Raw genomic sequence first — 21252 nt, 5'->3', positions numbered from 1 at the left:
GTGAGAAACTTATTTCGGATTTGAATTCATAGTACAGAGTGCAGTGCAAAATCAAACTTTTTTCAGTAAAATCGCTGTATCTCGCTGTATCACTTACAAATAAACTGAGTAAAACATTTGTACAGAGCACACTCAAGTGCACATTGCACTTCTACATGTGCACCTGCAGTTTCCTTTCTTTATTGACTACATATATTTAAACGTTCATCGTTTGCACCTGTCGCTGATGATAAATTGATTTTTAAATTTCTCACAGCCCCAATGGGAACCGGAAAACTACGGTACAGTTCAGGTCAAAGGAAAGTTTACTCAAGCTGAAAAACGGTTACATTCATGGTCCCCCCCCCCGCTCTCTCGTTGACCTTCACACTGGTACACTGATGAGCTGCATTTGTGGGCAAAATGTATGTGTGTACCTTAAAAGTAAGTTGATTGCTTTTATAAAGTTTATTTTTCCCTATCCTCTCCGGACTGGGAGTCTGATCGCAATCGGCCCTGGACATCGATATGACGTGGATAAGTTGCACACATTTTTAATGGATGCATTATTCATGACACTGATGCTGATGAACCGATATCAGTGCAGCCACTCCAGTGTGGAGCCTTCTTGAAGGGTGGTATGGAGTGAGCTGTGGAAAACTCAGGACATGTGTAAATAGTTCCCATGTATCAACAATGTTTCTAGGCCTTTTGTGTACTTTCTGGGTCAAGTAGAAAAAATTGTGAAAGTCATTGTAGTGTATCAATTGCAAATTTGTGGGGTAGTTTCCCCAATTGTCTTTATGAATTGAATTATAACAAAACTAAAATCACATTTGATCTATCTGACTTTATAAGGAAATTGTTAAAAGACGTTCTAGAACAAATATAAATAAAGTCCCACACTCTCTATGGCTAATAACAATCTATACGACTCAAAAGTTATTAAAAAAAAATAAAACAATATGACAAAACTGAAATCTAATCTAATCGAACACAAGCGCAGCCAGTCCGAAGAAAGCATCCGGGAAGAACCTACACAGTAATAAATAATGTGAATTTGGAAGCTGTAATTTTGGAAGGTTGAATATTACCTCTTTAATGATGTAATTTTACCCCAATTTAGACTGAAAAAGTGACATTACACAAGAAAAGTGGTAAAATTACACATTTCCAAAGGTAAAATTACACCTTTTTTTCTGACATAAAAGATGTACCCCTTCCCAGATGTAATATTACCATGATTTTTTTTCTGTGTATGGTTAGATCACGCCTCAAGATCTTTCTTGTCATTATTAATGATTGCAGTGCTTTCGAGAACTCCCGTAATGTATTACACTAATTAAAACGGCCCGACCAACTGTGTTGCATTACCCGCATGAGACAGATTCCATGAACGGAACCCACATTTCAAAGAATCATCAGGGGAAGAAGAAGAAGACGGGGAGTCGAGTCATATTTCAAACGACTCCGACTCCGACTCCGGCTTTCTGAGATTAGAGAACTCCGGCCTACCAACTCTAGCCGACTCCGACTCCAGCTGTCAAAAAATGGTTGGCTCCAACTCCGACGGTATAACAACTTTCTAGTTTTACAAGTTTTATACGTTATTTGAAACAGAAATCAAAAAATATCTCCAGCTTTGAAGGCATTTTCAGAAGAACAGTTTGGTTAGTAAATTTGAATTTAATTACTCAACCAAATTTACATTAAATTTATTAGAAGATATTAAATTTTAATTTTATTAAATGAATCATTAAAAGAAAGCTGGCCTTAATGATCGATTAAATATACAAATTCAATTTGCTCTTTTTTAGGATGACATTTATTAGATGCACAGTGACTATCAAAGTCACCTTTATTAAATACCAATTTTGAATGAAACTATTTTTAAAAGCTCCATTGATTGACGTACATGGACATCACGTCATGGCAGCAGAATATTATTTTTCAAAATCAATGTATCTTAAACAAATCTTTGTGGAAAGGACGCTTAAGGGGTTCTTTTCAAATATTCGTGACCTAGAAAATATTTTACCTAGGGATTTTTGAGTTATTTTAATTTAAAAAATATCTATATATTTAAAAGATGGTGCGCGATACTTCACCTATAACGGAGCTTTATGAAAGGTCGTGCGCCTCCATCAAAATATATGAAAAAACTTAAATTAAAAACAAAATTCACAGGTAAAATATTTTTTAGGTAACGAATATTTTAAAAGGATCCTTAAGCTACTTTTCCAAGAAGATTTTTTTTATTTAATTTAGTTGCAATCAAAATTACCTTCCATCATATTTGCGTGGGACAAACAGTATGAGAAAATTCTTACTGGTTGATTAATATTTTGAATTTTTTTACATAAAATTTGAAATATATCATTATTCCATACATTTTTTAATATCTTGAAATACTATCCTATCCTGAAATCTTGAGATTTGTTCAACGATAATTTGCAACAATATCACAATAGTTTAACATATTCATTGATAATTTCAAAATTAGTTCCACCTTTATTTGATATTTTTTTGTCAATTTTAAAAATTTTAAGCGCGAAATTCGCAAGTTGAGTTCCAAGTAATAGATTGTTATAATCGTTGATTATTTGTTGGAAGATTTATACTGTCAGCGATTTTTTTTCCGATTTCCTAAATAGCGATTATTAGTTTCCTCGTGACTTTTTTCCTGAAAATAGATTAACTTAAAACTTCAAAGACATTCGCTATCGGGGTATAAGATGACTGTGCGTGAAGTTTTTTTTCAGAAAGAACTGGATTAAATTTGGTCAAATTTGAGTGAAAGGGTACATAAATACAGGCAAAAGGAAGCAATCAAGAATCAATAAAATTTTTCTGACTACAAAACCAATATTGTTTTTTTTTTTTAATTTTTTGAGTGAACATTATCATAGATTTAAAAAAAAAACAAGAAAAATGTGCTCATGCGACTTGTAAATTAAGCTCTTCATATGAAATACTGAACAATAAAAAAACATATTTTTTTGTTGAATGTAACACCTAAACTCCCGAGCTCGTGAAAAAGGGGTAATTTATATGGAAACTCTCCCTTTTTTCGAGCTTGGGAGTTAAGGTGATAAGATAACTCCGACTCCAACTCCGGGTCATTGGAAATTTTCGGCTCCGACTCCGACTCCAGCTGTTCGAGTTTTGACGACTCCGACTCCAGGTCCCCAAAAAGTCCCGACTCCACCGACTCTGACTCGACTCCACAGCCCTGATTGTGGTGTAGATGGCGGCCAATATGGCGGTGAGAAATTAAAAAAATGCATTTTGTTAGTTAATAGGCAGCCAACTATTTAAATTTGAATAATATTGGGTCTCTGAACATGAATTTGATCTTCCTAATTCAAGGAACTTATGTGCTCACAACTTTTGATAGAGTTGTCAGATCTCCAATCTTTTGGGCTCTTTGGTGATGTATTTTGATTACCTATCCAACGACAGGTGGCTTGATAGATCCGCACAACGTTTTAATCCAAATATCTGAGATCCGGCCTCCAAAAAGTGCATAAATAACACTTGGTGGTTATAACTTTTGATAAGGTTGTCAGATCTTCAATAGATGTCGTTACGAATGGTGCACGCCCGAAATGTCGAAATCACGCAGTGTTACCAACATTACAGAAAAAGTTTGCCATGGCATGGCAAACACATTTTTTTTTGTAATGTTGGTACGGCTACGCGATTTTGACATTTCGGGCGTGTACCATTCGTAACGCCATCTTCGCTTTAAAATCTGGATAGGAATTGATAATTGACCTCCACCTGAACCAGATGACAGCCGTCCGTTGCCGGCCGCACCCATCTCCACCACGCACCAGGGACAAGGAAAAGGATTTGGAAGATGGAAAGTGTTGATGTTCCACTTTTTTTAAGGGGACAAGGGAAAATTTCCACGGTGTCCCCAAGTAAGTTTCGCTTGGAGTTAAACGGTTTTTGAGAAGGTATAACCTTCCTTTTTTGAATTTTCCCCTTATAACTTGGAATCTAAACAAGTTTTAAAGGGAGATCACTGGCAATCTCAAAAACACTGATTTGAATTCCTTTTGGGAAATTTGGAAGAATCGGAGTTCAATTTGGAATAAAAATCAAATCTTGCGTATCCTTATTCCAAATATTTGTATTATTTTAATTTAACTTAATAAGCCAAGTCTTGTATACAATATATTGTATATTATGATAAGTCAAAATCTAGAAGAAACTCCCGAACGAAACTAAATCTATTTCTCTACCCTATTAACCTCCTTCGAAAGCCTTCTGGCATCCAGTGACAACTTTGTACTGTACAATAATTGCACCCCTTTTCGCAGTGGCCCGATGAATGATTGATCGATCTACCTAACTCCAATAAATTTTCTCCTGTTTTAGGCCCAACGAAAAGTCCAGCCGGCGGCGGCCCGTTCCCATGATGGTACCCTTGGACCCCATGGGACCGGCCGTGGTGAACGGTGGCGGGGGGCCCGGGGCTGGTGGCGGTCGTGGTGGCGGAAATGACGTGCCGTTGGGCTCCGGCGGGGGCATTAATACCATCAGTATTGCAACAGTTGGCGCGAACGCATCACTCCGGCGGAGGGCAGACGATGACTACAGGAACACACTGATGAGAAGTGAGTTTTTTTTTGTAATGATTTGGAGATTGAATTTACTAAACTGTTTTTGTTACTCTTTTCTAGCTACCACCGTGCGCAAGTATGGTAAGTACAATAAAGTGTGCAGGGTGAAGACTCAATCGTCGTTGTTGTTGTAATTTTGCCATTTCAACAGAAGTGATTGTATAGAAAAGACAAAAATGTATGACGTTTGTCAAAATGTCACTGTTGAATGTGAAAACTTGTCGTAATCGCTCAAAACTGTACTGTGTCAAAGCGTCATGACATTGATTGTTGGAGTAGCTGACAACGGGCAATTACTCACGCAAGTTTTGTAAGTTATGACTTATGAAACATACACGAACACAACATATCCACATTCAAGTATCGATTTTCAAACGGACAAAAAAAAACACACACACACACACTTATCCTCCAAATTACTCACAAGTCATCGCGTTATTTATTGTTTATGGGGATGAATTTGTCATCGCGTAAGAAATTGTTCTGTCTTCTTGCCGGGTGACTCTTGTTGTACAGAGCTTCGGGAGACAAATTGGTCGCATTATTGCGTGGTGACAGTGCGAATATGGTGCACAATATTGCTTGCTGGTGCCAAAATGCTAGCAAAATTGGCACTCACCCTTAATGCAGTGTAATTAGAGGCGGTTGAAGGGAGGTCGTTATTGAAGGGTTGGTGATGGCGGAGAAGGATTTTTCAGTAATGAGACGCATAATAAAATGGTTTCTGTGAAAGTGTTCATTTTGGTTCGTTAGGAGATTGATCTGATGTCATAATATGGGCGTAGTACATTTACCAAATTAATTTAAAAAAATACGTGCAAAGATGTGAGTAGCAAATTCATACAAATTAATGTTTTTTTTAGAGATATAGTATATCGAGTTATCCGGGACCGTGGTGCAGGGGTAAGCGTGGTTGCCACTCACCCAGTCGGCTTGGGTTCGATCCCAGACGGTCCCGGAGGCATTTTTCGAGACGAGATTTGTCTGATCACGCCTTCCGTCGGATGGGGAAGTAAATGTTGGCCCCGGTCTAACCTAAAAAAAAGGTTAGGTCGATAGCTCAGTCCAGGTGTAGGAGTCGTCTCCCTGGGTCCTGCTTCGGTGGAGTCGCTGGTAGGCAGTTGGACTAACAATCCAAAGGTCGTCAGTTCGAATCCCGGGGTGGATGGAAGCTAAGGTGTAATAAGAGGTTTGCAATTGCCCCAACAATCAAGCTTTCGGACACCTAGTTTCGAGTAGGAATCTCGCAATCGAGAACGCCAAGGCAATGCTGTAGAGCGAATAATTTGATTTGATTTTTTAGTATATCGAGTTACATAAATAGGATTACATTTTTATTTTCAAATATTAAAAAAAAACTGTTTAAAAGATTTGTTGTCTTCTGATGTAGTTTTAGTAATTATTTTTTTCAATTTGCTTTAAAAGACCAGGCTGATTTTTTTTGCAATTCCGTTTTGAAAATTCATACTTTTGTGCTGAAATGGCCTTTTCATCATTATTAAAATATCAGTGTCGAAATAGTATTTAGGCAACATGTTGCAGAAAAGTAGTTTATGCAACAAGTTGCAAAAAGAAGATTTTTACAGCACAAGTCGTACATTTATCCTACGAGATTTACCGAGTTGGATAATTACGATGAGTGCTGAAAAAACAAGTTTTGCAACGAGTTGCTTACACGCAGAAAAATAAGGCCTGTTTGAATCGACAAAATATTTTGTTGTTTTAACTTGTCGATTTTTTGTTGAAACAAATCTCAAAACCAACTGAAACAACTCAAAATTTAGAGTTGAATTTACTCTGTGTATTTTGTCGAACTCTTTTGAAAATAACAACAAAATTATTGCGTTGATTCTACCATAAACGGCGTTAAATCAACTTTACTGTGCGTTTTGATTTAAATTAAATTAATTGCTATTTACACGTGCTCGCCATACGTCAAAATGTTTCTTTCGTGTTTTTTGTTAACAAAATTCCAAGTGTAAAGTGTTCAATCGGGGAGATTTCGTCGCCACCAGCTGGGCCACCTCTGCAGAGGAAGCTGCCAGAAGTTCTTCTGCCTTGTCTTCTGCGTATTATCAGAACCAACCAACCATCGGCGGAACATGTTTGGTAAGCGCTTCTGCATTTTACTACAAATGCTCTTTTTTCAATGATTTTCACGCCCTTTCAGACCTCTGCGGAAAAAAATGTAACCGTGATTCACCGGAACGCCAATGGCAACATGGCCAATTCAACGCGGGGGACAACGGGGACAACTTAACAATCTCGTCGTTTCGGCGGCGGTGGCACCGACACTAGGTGCGGTTCAAGGACAGCTAAACAAGGTGCAGCAATGAGCAGATTGAAAAATGTTTTACCGGGCAAATATCAATAAATAATGACTATATTTATTTCAATTCAACATTGTCAATTCAATTGAAAGACTAACCTTATTTTGAAAAAATAATCGGGTTTGTTTCAACAAAAAATCGACGTTGTTTCAACAAAAATCTGATTTGAACGTACTTTCTGTCAAATTTTGATCAACAAAAAACTGCGTAGATGCAGCCAATTACCCCGATTTGAATCAACAAAATCTGAGGGTTGATTCAATGCAAAAATTTTGTTGATTATATTCAACAAAATATTTTGTTGAATCAAACCTCGTACAGGCTGATTCTACAAAACATTTTTCTGCGTGTACAATTGTTTTGCCATTTCGAAAAACGCTTCTAGAATAGAATTTTATGTCAAACATTCATTTAATTAGTAAATTCACCGTTCAAAACAGAAAAATATTTAAAAATGTGACTTTTCGGTACTTGTGTTGAAAAGTTCAACTTTTCAGCACCCAGGTATTGATTTTCCATTCTGTTATTTTTAGATAGGGAAAAGTAGGCCGTTTCGTTTCTCCAGAAGGACAGGAAAAGTAGAAAGTTTCACAGCGGAATTGCAAAAATATTATTATAGCACTCATTTGGGTGCTCAAAAGTTCCACATTCAGCGCTCTCTATCAAAATATATACTTATCGTCACTGTTTTGGTTTTGAGTTGACAAACATTTCAATAAAAAAATTTCTTTGAAAGTTTTTTTTTGCAGTTGTAATAAATGGTCTTTACGAAACATGATTATTTCAGCACTCGTCTGATATCTTCAACTCGGTAGAGCCAGTTAACCATTTAACTAAAAAATCGTTTTAGTAATGTACATAATATGAATGATACAACTTCTTTTCCTTTATAATTGTTATCCATTATAAACACATTAGCTTGAAATTTCTATTTAGTTGCCTGTTTGCCCATCTACCTCAACTAGAAAAAATAATATTAAATTAGAAAAAGATAAACAAGTTTAATCAATAAATATAAATAATTTATTTTGTTTGTTGGCATCAAAACATACATTTTACATATATTCAAAAAACTTAAACACTGAAATTTCGCAATTTAATGTTTTTTCTTCAAATAAAATAAAGAAATCTGCTTTCAATTTGCAATTTACTTTTATTTTTTTGCTATTTGTAAACAAATGTAAATCTTACAAAAGATATCCTTATATAATCCTAAAATATCAAAGAATCTAGATTAGGAAAACTAAAAAAATGTGTCTAATCTAATCTCTAATCAGACCCTATCGCAGCCAATCTTTAGAAGGGATCCTGGAGAGTGCCTAGGTTACACAGAAAAAAGAATCATGGTAATATTACATCTGGGAAGGGGTACATCTTTTATGTCAGAAAAAAAGTGTAATTTTACCACTTTTCTGGTGTAATGTCACTTTTTCAGTCTATATTGAGGTAAAATTACATCATAAAAGAGGTTCAACCTTCCAAAATTACAACATCCAAATATACATTTTTTTTTACTGTGTGGATTACACCTAGCACTCTTCTTGTCATTTATTATTGTGGATTTAGCTCGTAGCTGGATTTTCTGGCATCTTCTCACGGTCATTGGAAACGGTCGTGGATAGACCTAGGGTTCCTAGTTAGAGTGAAAAAAATCAATTTATAGAAAAATTATGGATTAAAATTTAGCTTTTTCATCACTTCTCCGACATCAGGAATAATTGTTTGAACATGCTCGCAATTTTTTTTATTCGGTCGGAAAAATAATATTTTTCTTGAAAAAACTTTCATTTTTAATCACATGATCACCCCCAATTCTGGCTCGGTGCCGCCATCATGCGACCGCGTGCTCCGTTTGTTTGTCAACAAAGCTGTAGCTGGATGGTGAGACGAAGTGAGGGGGGAAGAGATTTTGACATTTTTATGCCCGCATCTGGCCCGCCGCCTATTTCGTCGGTCACTGAGTCGCCGGTCGTTTCCAGTGACCGAGTCCAGCTAGGAACTGATCGCACAATAACATTTCTAATGAATTTACAAAAAAAAATTCTAATGAATTTACAGCTCTCTGCTCAAAATAATGATATTTTTTTCATGCGAATACAGAGCAAAATCTTATTTACCAGCTCCATTTCAAACAAGATTATGATCCACTCTGTCTGGCGCTGGAAAAAAATATTCCAATTTTGCCCTCCAGTTACAACGAAGCTCATTTTAAACTTTATTATGGTTCATTGCATACAAATGAAAAAATATTGCTAATACCAGCCAACTTTCCTCCACCTGCCATTTTTTTGCTTCGACTTTTTTCATCCTCCGTTCGTAATCGTTAGCCACCATTTGCTTTTCTCTTTCACGAATCTCGAATACAATCACCCACAACCCAAAAGCCCTCCAAAACCCGCCCAGAACTACCGGCACCACTATACAACAGAGCAAGATCAAGCCCCCCTTTGAGACCGGGGCACCAAAACCGAACCGAACCCGATAACCGGGGGAAAAATTGAACCAAAAGCAATGCGCTCTGCTCTGAAACGACGAACAAAAATCCAACCACTATTTGTTAACGAATCACGTAGGGAAACTTTTATCAAGACATCTGCTGCCTGCCTGCCGAGGCTTCCTCGCTGGGAAAAGCAGGGACCAGCTTTTGGTTTTCGTCGAACCGGAGAAGAGCCCCAGCATCGTTGCATCCAGAAGAGGTGGAATTTTCCGTGCTTGTTTTTTTCTTTAACCAAAGTGAAATCGAAAATTGACTGGTGGTAAAGTGGTATTCACTTTTTCATGATTATCAATTTTATGCTCTCGAATGTATAATTCAAAATGTTGATTGAAAGCATAGCGTTGTCTGGAACTACTTTTTATTGATGCTAAAATTTCTTTATAGAAGAACCACCCTAGTCCATGCACATGCTCTTGCCAAACGGATACAAATTGCATACTTCCATATGAGGGCATAGATTCTGTATTGTTCATCGAAGCGTGACAAGTTGTTGAAATTTGTTTCCTCAAAATCGAAAAACTTTGTCCATCTGAGTATCAACCGGGATATAAACTAGCAGGCACAAAAAGATTTTTGCTGAAAGATAGTGATTGGAACATTTCTCGAAAGATTATTTTCGATAAGTCGCATGCAGCACCGCAGAGAGGATTCTTAGAACGAGTCATATTTTACTGAACTCTATCTTTCAGAAAAAAAATCTGAAACAAAGTGTCCTACTTTTTTATTAAATTGTTTCAAAATTATAATTTATAAAACATGCACTGGGATAGGTCGCCCAAGGTCAATCACTATTTTTGAAAAAAACCTATTTCAATAGTTAAAAAATAATAGTAGGGTTGAAATATTTTTATTTGTCTTTGAAGTTTTTCGTACAGAAATCAGATTTAGGGTGCTAAAATTTTATTTTTGCAATTCCGTCGTGAAACTACTTACTTTTCCTGTCATTCTTGCCGAAATAGCCGAACGAAATAGCCTACTATTCTGTACCAAAAATAACAGAATCGAATAGCAACACTTTTCAAAATAAATGTTGAAAAGTAACACTTTTCAACATTTTTTTGATTTAAACGATTTATTGACAAAATACATGAAAATTTTACATAAAATTTCACTCAGTGTGTGTTTTATGGAATTGCAAAAAATGTTGTATGGAACTCGTTGCAAAACTTGATTTTTTCAGTACTCTTCGTATTTATCCAACTCGGTGAACCTCGTTGGATAAATGCACGACTCGTGCTGAAAAAATCCTCTTTTTGCAACTTGTTGCATAAACTACTATGTTACTAAGGATGCAGTCAGATTTTTTTTTTAAATTCTTTAATAGTAGTTTATGCAACAAGTTGCAAAAAGAGGTTTTTTCAGCACAAGTCGTACACGGTACGAGATTTACCGAGTTGGATAAATACGACGAGTGATGAAAAAATTAAGTTTTGTAACGACAACATTTTTTGCAATTCCGAAAAACACACACATGTCCATGCATTCATTCAAAAATGATAAGTATAACTTTTCCTAACAAGTGCTGAAAAGATCAACTTTTCAGCACCCATTTCTGTGCTGCAAAGAAGAACCTTTCAGCATTTGTTTTGAAGGGGGTTACTGTTCGATTCTCTTATTTTTGGTACAGAAAAGTAGGCTATTTAATTGTTCAAGAATAACAAGTGTCTATCTCTATGTCTATGGAGCTATTATTTAATTATACTTCAAAAACACATTATGTGTATATTTTTATTTACCTTCTCCTAGTGGAAAATTGTTAAAAGAATCGAAAAAGCATTCAACTTTCCGATTCGAAATCATGTTCTTATTTAAAAAAAAAACATGTCACTTTGAGAATATGAAAAAAGTGATATTCATCAACATTTTCGTTATAAAAGTTAACTAACTTTGTGAACTTTTCAAAAAAATTATGAAAATTCTTCTTGATGTACTTTGAAAACTTATTACTGTTAGTATGATTCCATACCATCCCGTAAGTATTTAATTTGTACTCTTCGTTCTGCGAAAAATCTCAAACCTGTCACAGTTTTACGGTATCAACTTTTTATAATAGTTCACATGCCTTAGAATCAGACTGCATCAATTATAAAAATGCATGTGGGACATTAATGCGAACCAAAGCAAAGCAATCCACTTTAACGCCGCCGGGTCTCTTGTGGTCTCTGTTGCAAGTTTCTGCTCATTTCTAGGCGTCCGAAGGTTATGTGTGGTGAGTCACCCAAAACCTCTTTTACGCAAATGGACCGACGTTTTACTTCCCCACGGACCCAATCCTGCAACAACGGGATTGTAAAAATAGGCAAATTTTGTTGTAAATCGCTTAGTAGACTGTACTTTAGGGGATGAATATACAATTATATCGATTGTTCCCGTAGTTTCGAAAATACTAAAATATCTATAACAAAAATCTGGGTGCAAAAGCTCTGGTTGATGTGCACCGCTAACCTTCCCTTAGCATCGTTGCTCGGAAGGCTCGCCGACGGATCTATTACGAAAGTACTCCCCATAGCATCGTAGCTCGGAAGGAATCGAAAACCAGTACCTAATCCGGCTAACAGAAAGAAAAGAAAATCGGAAGTTGAGTTCGTCGAGTTTGTCGAGTTTGTTTGAGGTAGAACAGTGAACGATGGTTGGCTTCCATTGATCATTTTTGATTCATTGTTCAACTTTACGTCATGATTCGAATTCCCGGACGCTTCGAAACCCGGACACTTTATCTTGTATTATCAATTATTTGGATATAAGTTCGCATCATGATTGTCAAAACTGTGTTATGTAATGAATTCTAACATCAACTTTCATTTTAGGTTTGTTTGAATGCTGTAGTTAATGTCAAAACAATAAAAAAAAAGTTATAAAGTTTTCAAAAATGCGAAACATTTCACTTGAAATATTTCATACGCGTCCGAAGCACCGGGAAGGCAAACCAGAAATTTATGGTTTTGATTTTCTTAAATTCTAGCAATTTTTTTAATATAAAATATCGATTGTTTAAAACAACTCATTTGAGACCAAAAGAATGGCATTCACTAACATTTCAGTCCAAATTTGTGCGATTCATTAGAAAATCGAGTGTTCGGAATTCGAAGCAAAAGTGTCCGGATTTTGAAACAGCCTTCCCGAGCATGGGTAAATAACAAGGGAAATGCGTAATAATACCTTTCTCTGGTATCAATACCAAATTTTGGTATTCCTAGACCCTTTAAAATTTGTCTTAAGGATTATGCAAGAGCAAAATGTGCTATCATACCAATTAAAGGTATTGTTTTGATATTGCAAAATTGCAGAATTTGTCAATGGTCGAACACCACATATTGATATTCTTTTGGTATTACAGTGTTTTATCAAATTCCTCTGAAACTTTGGGAAAATTTTGACCAATTTTGACAAAATAATTAATTTTGCGCTAAAATGATGTCTCAAAGCGAATGCTTTCATTGAAAACCGGAAATTTCAAACTTGATTTTAAACATTTTTGATATACCCCCTGAAGAAATGACTTGAAATTGTGGAAAATTTTCTAAGTCAGGATGGCACATTTTGGTATTAAAATGTTTTATCAAATTCCTCTGAAACTATGGGAAAATTTTGACCAATTTTGACAAAATAATTAATTTTGCGCTAAAATGATGTCTCAAAGCGAATGCTTTCATTGAAAACCGGAAATTTCAAACTTGATTTTAAACATTTTTGATATACCCCCTAAAGAAATGACTTGACATTGTGGAAACATTTCTAAGTCAGGATGCCACATTTTGGTATTATTTTGGTATTGAAAGGTTTCATCAAATTCCTCTGAAACTATGGGATTTTTTTTAATAAATTTTGATGAGATAATTAATTTTGCGCTAAAATGACTTGAAACCCAAAAATGTTAAGCTGATTTTCAATTTTTTTTTATATACCCACTAAGATTTCTTTTTAAACGTTTAAATTTCTCTAAGTTGGGATAACCAAATACTTTGAAAAACGAGTTAATCGAGAGATTATAGAATTTTGGTGAATTTCAATCCAGTTTCATTTTAATAACACTGTAACCTGTGTTTTCACAGTTCCAATAAAAAAATACACACTGAATCAAAGACCAGCATGATTTGACTAAAAGGAAGATTGTAATTTTTAATTTGTTGTCTGTAAATGTTTAAATATCTGTATGTCTTCATGTATGTCTTCATGTTTATCGTGTGCCACATGCATTTATTTTATATTTATTAACCTTTGGTTGGTGTCATACTAGGAGATTTTTATTAATTTATTTCCTATTTATTAAAATCTATTCACGCATGATTAAATAAAAAACAATTAGAAAACAAGCACAGTTAAAATCAATTAAAAGTAGGCGACTCTATTAAGTCGAGAAAAGTCACATGAAAAATACAAAGACACCAACCCCATATGAATTGTAAGTTTCAGCCTGTTCCAGCTGACAGTGACAGATGTCACTGACAACCAACTGTCATTGTTGCAAGCGGAAGTGAGCTGGCGGGGACGGATTTTCTGGGGTATAAAAGCGGACACAAACGAAGGCCCGCTCTCTTATTTTACCATCGTCCGGAGGAGTGAAGATCGGCAATCGCGCCGGTGTCACCCGTCAACATGTGACCCGGTTTGAAAGTTCGCGTGTGCAATTTAAAAACCTAATTAAAATTCACACATTAAACAGTGATAAAACAGTGACGTACCACAAGATTAAAATCACTTAAAGTTAACAGTACGGACTGAAGAAGGACAGCACTACAAACGGTTAGTGGACACCACGAACAAGTTAAAACCCTAGCCGCGTTAAGTCCCCTCGGTCAATATCGTACCCCCGAGCGAGTGTAGTGCTAAGAAAACTGCAGTGAAATGTGAAAAGTGGTCGGGACTGGTCGCACGACGTACCGCGGTACGGAGTGCATTGTGGTACACGACAAATTCTGTGGACCAGTCCCCCAAAGAACAGTGGTGTGCCTCGCTCGGGATGGACCACTCTATTGTGTGCACGGTACCACTCCCCGGACAGCGAACTTGGCCATCCGTCACCATATGGCCCGCGAAACGCCGAAGAAGAAACCCCCCCCCCCCTCCCCTTCTTTTGTGGCCCTTTTGGGCGAAGCCATCGAACCCCGGCGGCCTTTGAGGCATCGCCGACGTTCCCGCCGAGTTCCGGAACCAGCCACCAGCAGCAGATCAACAGCAGCAGCAAGTCGACCAACGAGCAGCAACGATCCTAACCTAAGCATGCAAGTAAACAGACAAATACACGTGTTAAATCTCCCCCCCCCCCCCACTATGGCCCCTTCCCCTCCCCCCCCCTTAAGTATAGTTGTTAAAATTATTGAAACCCGTCTAAATTAAAATAAAAATGTAGGTCAAGATCAATCATGCTGTGTCGTCTTAAATTATTTATGATATCTGGTCTTTTGCTTGTTTTGCCCTGTAAAGTGTGTGATTCAGTGTAAGTATTTTAAAGTGTAATTATTCTTTATTTATTAGAAGTTATTGTTATGTCCCGTGGAGTACCGTATGCCGACCCTAAGGAGCAATCCACCTAGCTGGACTCCTTGTGCACTTCTCCCCTTTTCTAATTTGCTAGAAAGAAAACCCAACAAAAGATTTCTTCTAGACTCTTCTTATATCATCTTTACGTCTTCTAAAAAATAGTCTTACAACACTTATTTTTCGATCTTGTTATTTTTCAGAATCTTCAAGAACTTCAAGCACAGGCCGTTCATCAATGACAAATGCATTCAATGTGGTGAAGAATATCACTAAGAACAACATGGAATCATCAGGTGAGTATATTTGGCTGTTGCATATGGATCATTTCCATTTTTTTCACTAACTGCAACTGTTGCACTAAAAATGGTATGAAAATACCAAATTTAGGTATTTCTTGTGCAAATATCAGCGACCAAAATGTGCTCTTGGTTGCCCAGTAATAGATGGTAAAATACCATGAAATCATACCAAATCATGTATTTGGAAGACCATAGGAATACCAAAATCTGATTTTCCAAGGGCGCGGGAATACCTAAAAATTAAACCATGGCAATACCAAGTTTCGGTATCCAAGCAATGTTCAAAAATCCAGAAGACCTCAACTTGGTATTGAAATGGTTTTATTTTGAGGTATTATTTTACCCTTGGAATAACATGGTTTGGTATTGTTGTGCCCTTCCACATACTAGACTCTGGTATGATTTCATGGTATTTTACCATCTATTACTGGGCAACCAAGGGCACATTTTGGTCCCTGTTATTTGCCCAAGTAATACCAAAATTTGGTATTCCCGTGTTATTTACCCCTGCTCGGGTTTATCAGTGTCCGGGTTTCGAAGCACAACAAGTCATTTTAATTTTCAAATGCTGATGAAAAATTGTTAGAAAAGACACATTTTGCATGAATTCTCTTTAAAGTGATTGTTTATACTACATCCTGATGATATTTCAACATTTCCAATTTTTTACATGGTTTTTTGCCGACTTAAACAAAAATGATACGCTACTAAGTGTCCGGATTTCGAATCATGACGTTAGCAGCTCATTGGTAGTCAACCATGCTAATTCTCATGCTCAACATGATTTGAAGTTACACAAAAGTTGGGTAAATCTCTATGAATTTCATTATTCATGAAAATTTAGGCTACTTTTGGTTTAACAACAACAATAAACACTTCTGAGGAATAGTATTATGGGAGAACGAAATTGTCAAATTGTGAAATGCATTAAAATTTGTTAAATTTTGCTATAAATTTAGCAATTTTATATTTTTTTCTTTAAAATTTTAAACTATTGATTGATTGATTGACTATCAAGTTTCATTTCCTTTTTTTCTCTTAATTAGGGCATTGCAAAGTTTATTTCAAGTTATTCAAAGATGGACAAAGGGATTTCAGGTCAGAATGCGTTTGACACACGTACATGCCCGACTACCGTAATCATTTGCAATTATTATTCGAGACTCCGGCAGCCAAATTCAACCATACTTCGGGACAATGCACAGAATGGTTATCGAAACAAAACGTGTTTTTTTAAACAATGTAAAAGGGCCGTAGTGGGTTTGTAAACAAAGAGTGTATCCCTTTCATGCCAGATGTAAACATCAACTGACGTGAGCAGGATAGCTTCTTTATTTACAGTTCGGGATTGGCCCATTTACATTGTTTTGCTTGAGTTTTTTTATAACGTTTTGACTCTGGCCGAAGTCAGTTGTCAAATGTGTAAGGAAACTTGTATGGACGAACCAATGACGCAACATTGCTTCTTTATTCTTAGGCAAGGCCTCTGCAAAGTTTAAGACAATTACAAAAATACAAAAAAAATCTATGGAAGACGCAAAAGTAGAGCGTCCAATTTCCCGTCCCGGGAAAAAAATACCGGGAATTCCCGGGATTTCCCGTAAAAAAATATTTCCCGTTTCCCGGGAAATTAATAAATTTCCCGGGAATTCCCGAAATTCAAGCGGAAGTATACATTTTCTTAATATTTTTGGAATAATTTTTTGAAAAATGCTCTAGAAAAAATGGAGAAACTCAATTTAATATCAAGATGTATTTTTGATAATATTGGTTTCTGAAGCAACTGGAAATAGACCTAGCTCAATGGAAATAAACTTTTACAATTCAGGTAAGCTTTTTGAAGAATAATTGGATACAGAATATAGAATACGAATAGTTTACGTTTGTGTTTACCATGATTAAATTAGATGAAAATTGAATTGGTTTCATTAAATACTTCAAATATGTTTTTGCAAGAAGAATTACTTCAATTCGTTAAAAAAAATCAATTTAAAGTAAAAGAATTATGAAGCACTGGTGCAACAATGGGTGTTAGAAGATTAACTTTTTATTGTTTAAGAAGTGCCCGAAAAATGCAAACATGGTTGAATAACTTGCCCCAAATATTTGAAAACATTAAGTTGTTTGAAGTTAAACAAACACGAGAAGTTAGATTTTTAAGGAAAAACTTAACTTGGTTTAGAGAAGTTATTTGTTATGAAAAAAATAATTTCTGAATGATTTTATTCGTTTCAACTTAATGTGTCAAACCATAATTTCTCAAACTGGTCACAGAGGCAAGTTTTAAAGAAATTTAAGATTGCGGATTACGGATTCATTTTACTTACTGTCCAAACACTTTGATGAAAAAATACTTTTCAACAAAAATACAAGAGATCATTTTTTTGATTTATTGTACGATTTGAGCTTAAACAATTAGAAAAATATACATTTTCTTGTAGTTGTATGAATTTTTACATGCAGTCCAACCATTAAAGTCGCTGTTCTATTCAATTTTGGTGCAAAATATGAATCAGAACTAAGATTAGAGCAATCTTCAATAATATTAAAATTTCTCGGGAATTCCCGGGATTTCCCGGGAAATTGGTTGAAAATTTCCCGTTTCCCGGGAAATTGGTAACCCCGGGAAATTGGACGCTCTACGCAAAAGTTGTCCCTTCCCAAGAAATTCAAAAAAGTGCTAACCAAGATTTATTTAAAGCATTCTTGTTTTGAACAAGAATCAATCCAAAATCTACAAACTCACAACCTTCTACATCAACTTCACCAAATGGTTTCTTTTCAAAATTTGGACCTTTGCGGTGAGCCAATGTCGAATGTAAAGAATTCGGTGAGCAAAATTTTACCTCCCAAATTCTGTTCCTCGCTGACCACAAACCGGACTTAACTTTTCTGTGTACTCTGGGTTGATCCCCTCTCGTCCTGATGCCGGGTCAAACTTTTCGTGGGGGATACGACAACTTTAGCCTCATTTGTCTGGCTGGGGGGGTAATCCTTTTTTCGCCTGAATTTTACTGTTATTGCAGTTTCTGTTTGTCCAGCTGCGGTACTGACCAAGTCACTTTTTATGGGCAGGGTGGTACCCTTCTGCAGATTAATGAACTACCCCGCTGACCGCGGGTTCACCCAAAAGGTTGATTGCAGGCCCATTAAAAATGCGAAAAAAGGGCGAGGTTCCGTGGCAAAAGAAAACATTGACGTAACAAATTGGCTCGGGACCCCCCGGATTAAGTGGTTGTGGAAATGCACGGCGCTGATGACGGGCGTAATGGCCAAGTAATGATGGGTGCCAATTTCATAATGGGGCGGAAAGTTTTGTGGGAGGTAAACTGGGAGGGAAAGGTCGCACTTTATGAGCTTGCGGTGGGATTTATTCTGCTTTTTTTTATGACGCACGCTTTGTAGAATTAAAATTGAGTTTTCCAAGCCCTGCAGGGTTCCAGTTTTTGGCAGCACACAGTGGAAGAAATGACATTGTTGTAATTGTTAACATTGAAATTAGTTTTTTATTATGGATTCTTTCGAGTGGTAAAACTTTTTCAACTTACACTGAAGTTTTTTACAACTTAACCCGAAATTTGAGTGGGAATATGGATTCATTCTGAGAAGCTTTCTTAAGGTGCCTAGCACCAGCACGCCTTTCTTTCTTCGGTGAATAAAGTTTGTTTATGAGTTAAACCTCAAATGAAATAACCAAAGAAATCAAATATGAGCATTCCCACACCGATAAAACAATCACAGACCAGCAACTTCACGAGATTACCATGAAACATTAATCAACGTTTCCAACCTGTGCTGCGTTTGATTCCTCCATACTCAAAGTATGTTCGTACGTCGTACCCACTGCACAGTCACGTCCATAAATCATCCGGGGCGAGACATATGGCAACATGCGTTACATAAACTTCTCGATGATAAAGTGCCACCATCACCATATTCCTTACGCATCGCTACGCACAAACCAACAACGCCACCATCTTCTTCTTCTTCGTTTGGACATGGAGGGAGATGAATTGGATGCCAGATTCGATTAAGCTCAAGCTCAACCCAGCCAGAATCCAGGACTCTCTCTCTCTCTAATCCTTCTTGAGCTCTCTCCACACGGAATTACGATAGAGGATACGCTCGAGTGCATTCGGATGGCTGACTTAGATTGGATCTGACGTAAAGTTATGTTGAGCTTGAAGGAATGTTTGTAATTTACTTTATCTTGAAGTATTTCTTGCACCATGCGTCTCCATAAAATTTTATTTGAAGCAGTTAAAGTTGATGGAGACGCATTTGGAAACTTATTTAATTCTTCTACTTGTTTCAAATCAACCCCTTCAATTGCTACCGATTCAACGATACCAACAAACTGAAAGATTCTCAAGAAGGATTGAGCCAAATCCTAAGATGTTCTCCTTTCAACTGTTGCCAACTTTTCCCTTCGGTATTATTTCAAGTGGTATCCTCGAAACTGTATCAATGCACGTTCCCCCCTTCGCCACCAAGCATCCTAAGAAGGTCCTTTCAAATCGTTCAGGGTTTTGAGTTCTGTCAAATTGAATTCCACTCCTAGCTGATGCAGCTATGCAAATTGCTCCAAAGCCCGAAAATACCTCCTCTCGCACAGAATGCTGCTGGTTTGCTTTGTTCAGCAATAGTTTTGCCTTCCTGTGCCCGCGCTGGGCTTATCAATATTCAAGTCAGCGAACACGTTTGCATTCCCACATCCTGGCCCTGGCTGGCTGGTCCGGATGCCAGCAGCTTCCGCCGTCGAGCTTGCCACTTCCGATGGCTCACCTCGCATTCACTTTTCCAGAAACGGCGCGGTGTTTGAAGATGCGTTTTATTAGAAAAAAAAAAACTAATTTAAAACACCTTGGTGAGTGGTGCCTTCCTCACAAAATGACAAGCTTTCTGTTTGTTTTTGATTGCACCCGAATGCATGCAAAAAAGCTTTGTAAAGGTAGTTTCCACGAGAGGATTCCGAGCCGAAACGATTATCTGAACATTTACCCTTCTTGAATCAAACAAAACCTTGTTTTGTGTGTTACTTTTAAGCACTTGGCAAAATCCGTTCATCCAGTGCCGAGAAATTCGAATAAAAAAAAATTGTCTACACACACATTCACTGACATTTACTCAGAAATTGATATTGACTCGATATGCAAACGTAAGGTACATCTAGGACGATTATCTAAGAAGATCATATTTCGAGTGATGTTATTCCCTTACTTCAGTAAGGAAGGCAATAATAAGCAAAAAACCTAAAAACAGCTGGAAAAACGCAACTTAAATTAGCAATATGTTTTGCATCGGCAGAAATCAATTTAAAAATAGATGTTAGATTTTTTTAAGTTTTCATGTCTTAATATGAGTCATTTCAGGTCAATTGGGTACACTTTTGGACGTGACCTTCACCAATTTGGACCAGTTTGATTTTTACATGTGGGTAATTTATTTCGGATTAAAAGTTTGCAAAATCATTTTTTTTTCAGCAAAATTGCTGTTTTTCGCCAATAGTTCATTTTAGTTTGAGGTTAACATTGATTTTTATGTAAAATTGTCCGGGGAACACGATGGAGACAAAATAAAAAGTTTGAATGTGAGGAATTGGTCAAAACTGAATTTTAAAACGTAAAAATATAATGTTAGGAGGCATTTGAGGGAATTCTTTCAACAATGTTTTATCAAATGCATCCTGGAGAAAGTGTTTTGCTCAAATAGCTGCAATGTTATGATTAAATGACAAAAAAGTTTTTTAGAAACTTGTCAAAAAAGAGGGCGGTGCCAAAAATAGAGGGATGGTCCAATCAACACCAAATTTAGGGTTCTGTTAACTATCGATAGATGAACGTTCCCTCAAAGTTTGGTCCAAATCGTTGAAGGTCTAGTCTTCGATTTGCGTGAAACTTTGTAACCTTTTGTCCCTGATCACGAAACCGAGCTCCATTTTTCGATATTTCGTGACGGAGAGGCGGTATGACCCAATCATTGAAGTTTGATGGTGTACTCAGAATTCCTTAAAAACGTATTTTCCATCGAGAAAA

At 36.6% G+C, this 21252-nt stretch overlaps 1 protein-coding gene across 1 annotated transcript in view; it reads left to right on the top strand.

The window, feature by feature from the left end:
- The first annotated feature begins 4383 nt into the window (after positions 1-4383).
- Positions 4384-21252, top strand: part of LOC120414119 (band 7 protein AGAP004871) — a 420902-nt gene continuing 404033 nt past the window's right edge. The window contains exons 1-2 of the mRNA XM_039575149.2: positions 4384-4604; positions 4671-4691. Of these exons, the coding sequence (XP_039431083.1) occupies positions 4403-4604; positions 4671-4691 (223 nt within the window). The 5' untranslated portion in view covers positions 4384-4402. The remainder of the gene's footprint in view (positions 4605-4670; positions 4692-21252) is intronic.

The sequence above is a fragment of the Culex pipiens genome, chromosome 3 (assembly GCF_016801865.2).
Source record: "Culex pipiens pallens isolate TS chromosome 3, TS_CPP_V2, whole genome shotgun sequence".
Classification (NCBI taxonomy): Eukaryota; Metazoa; Arthropoda; class Insecta; order Diptera; family Culicidae; genus Culex; species Culex pipiens.
The sequence above is the reverse complement of the archived record's forward strand: the minus strand, read 5'-3'. Positions and strand labels throughout refer to the sequence as shown.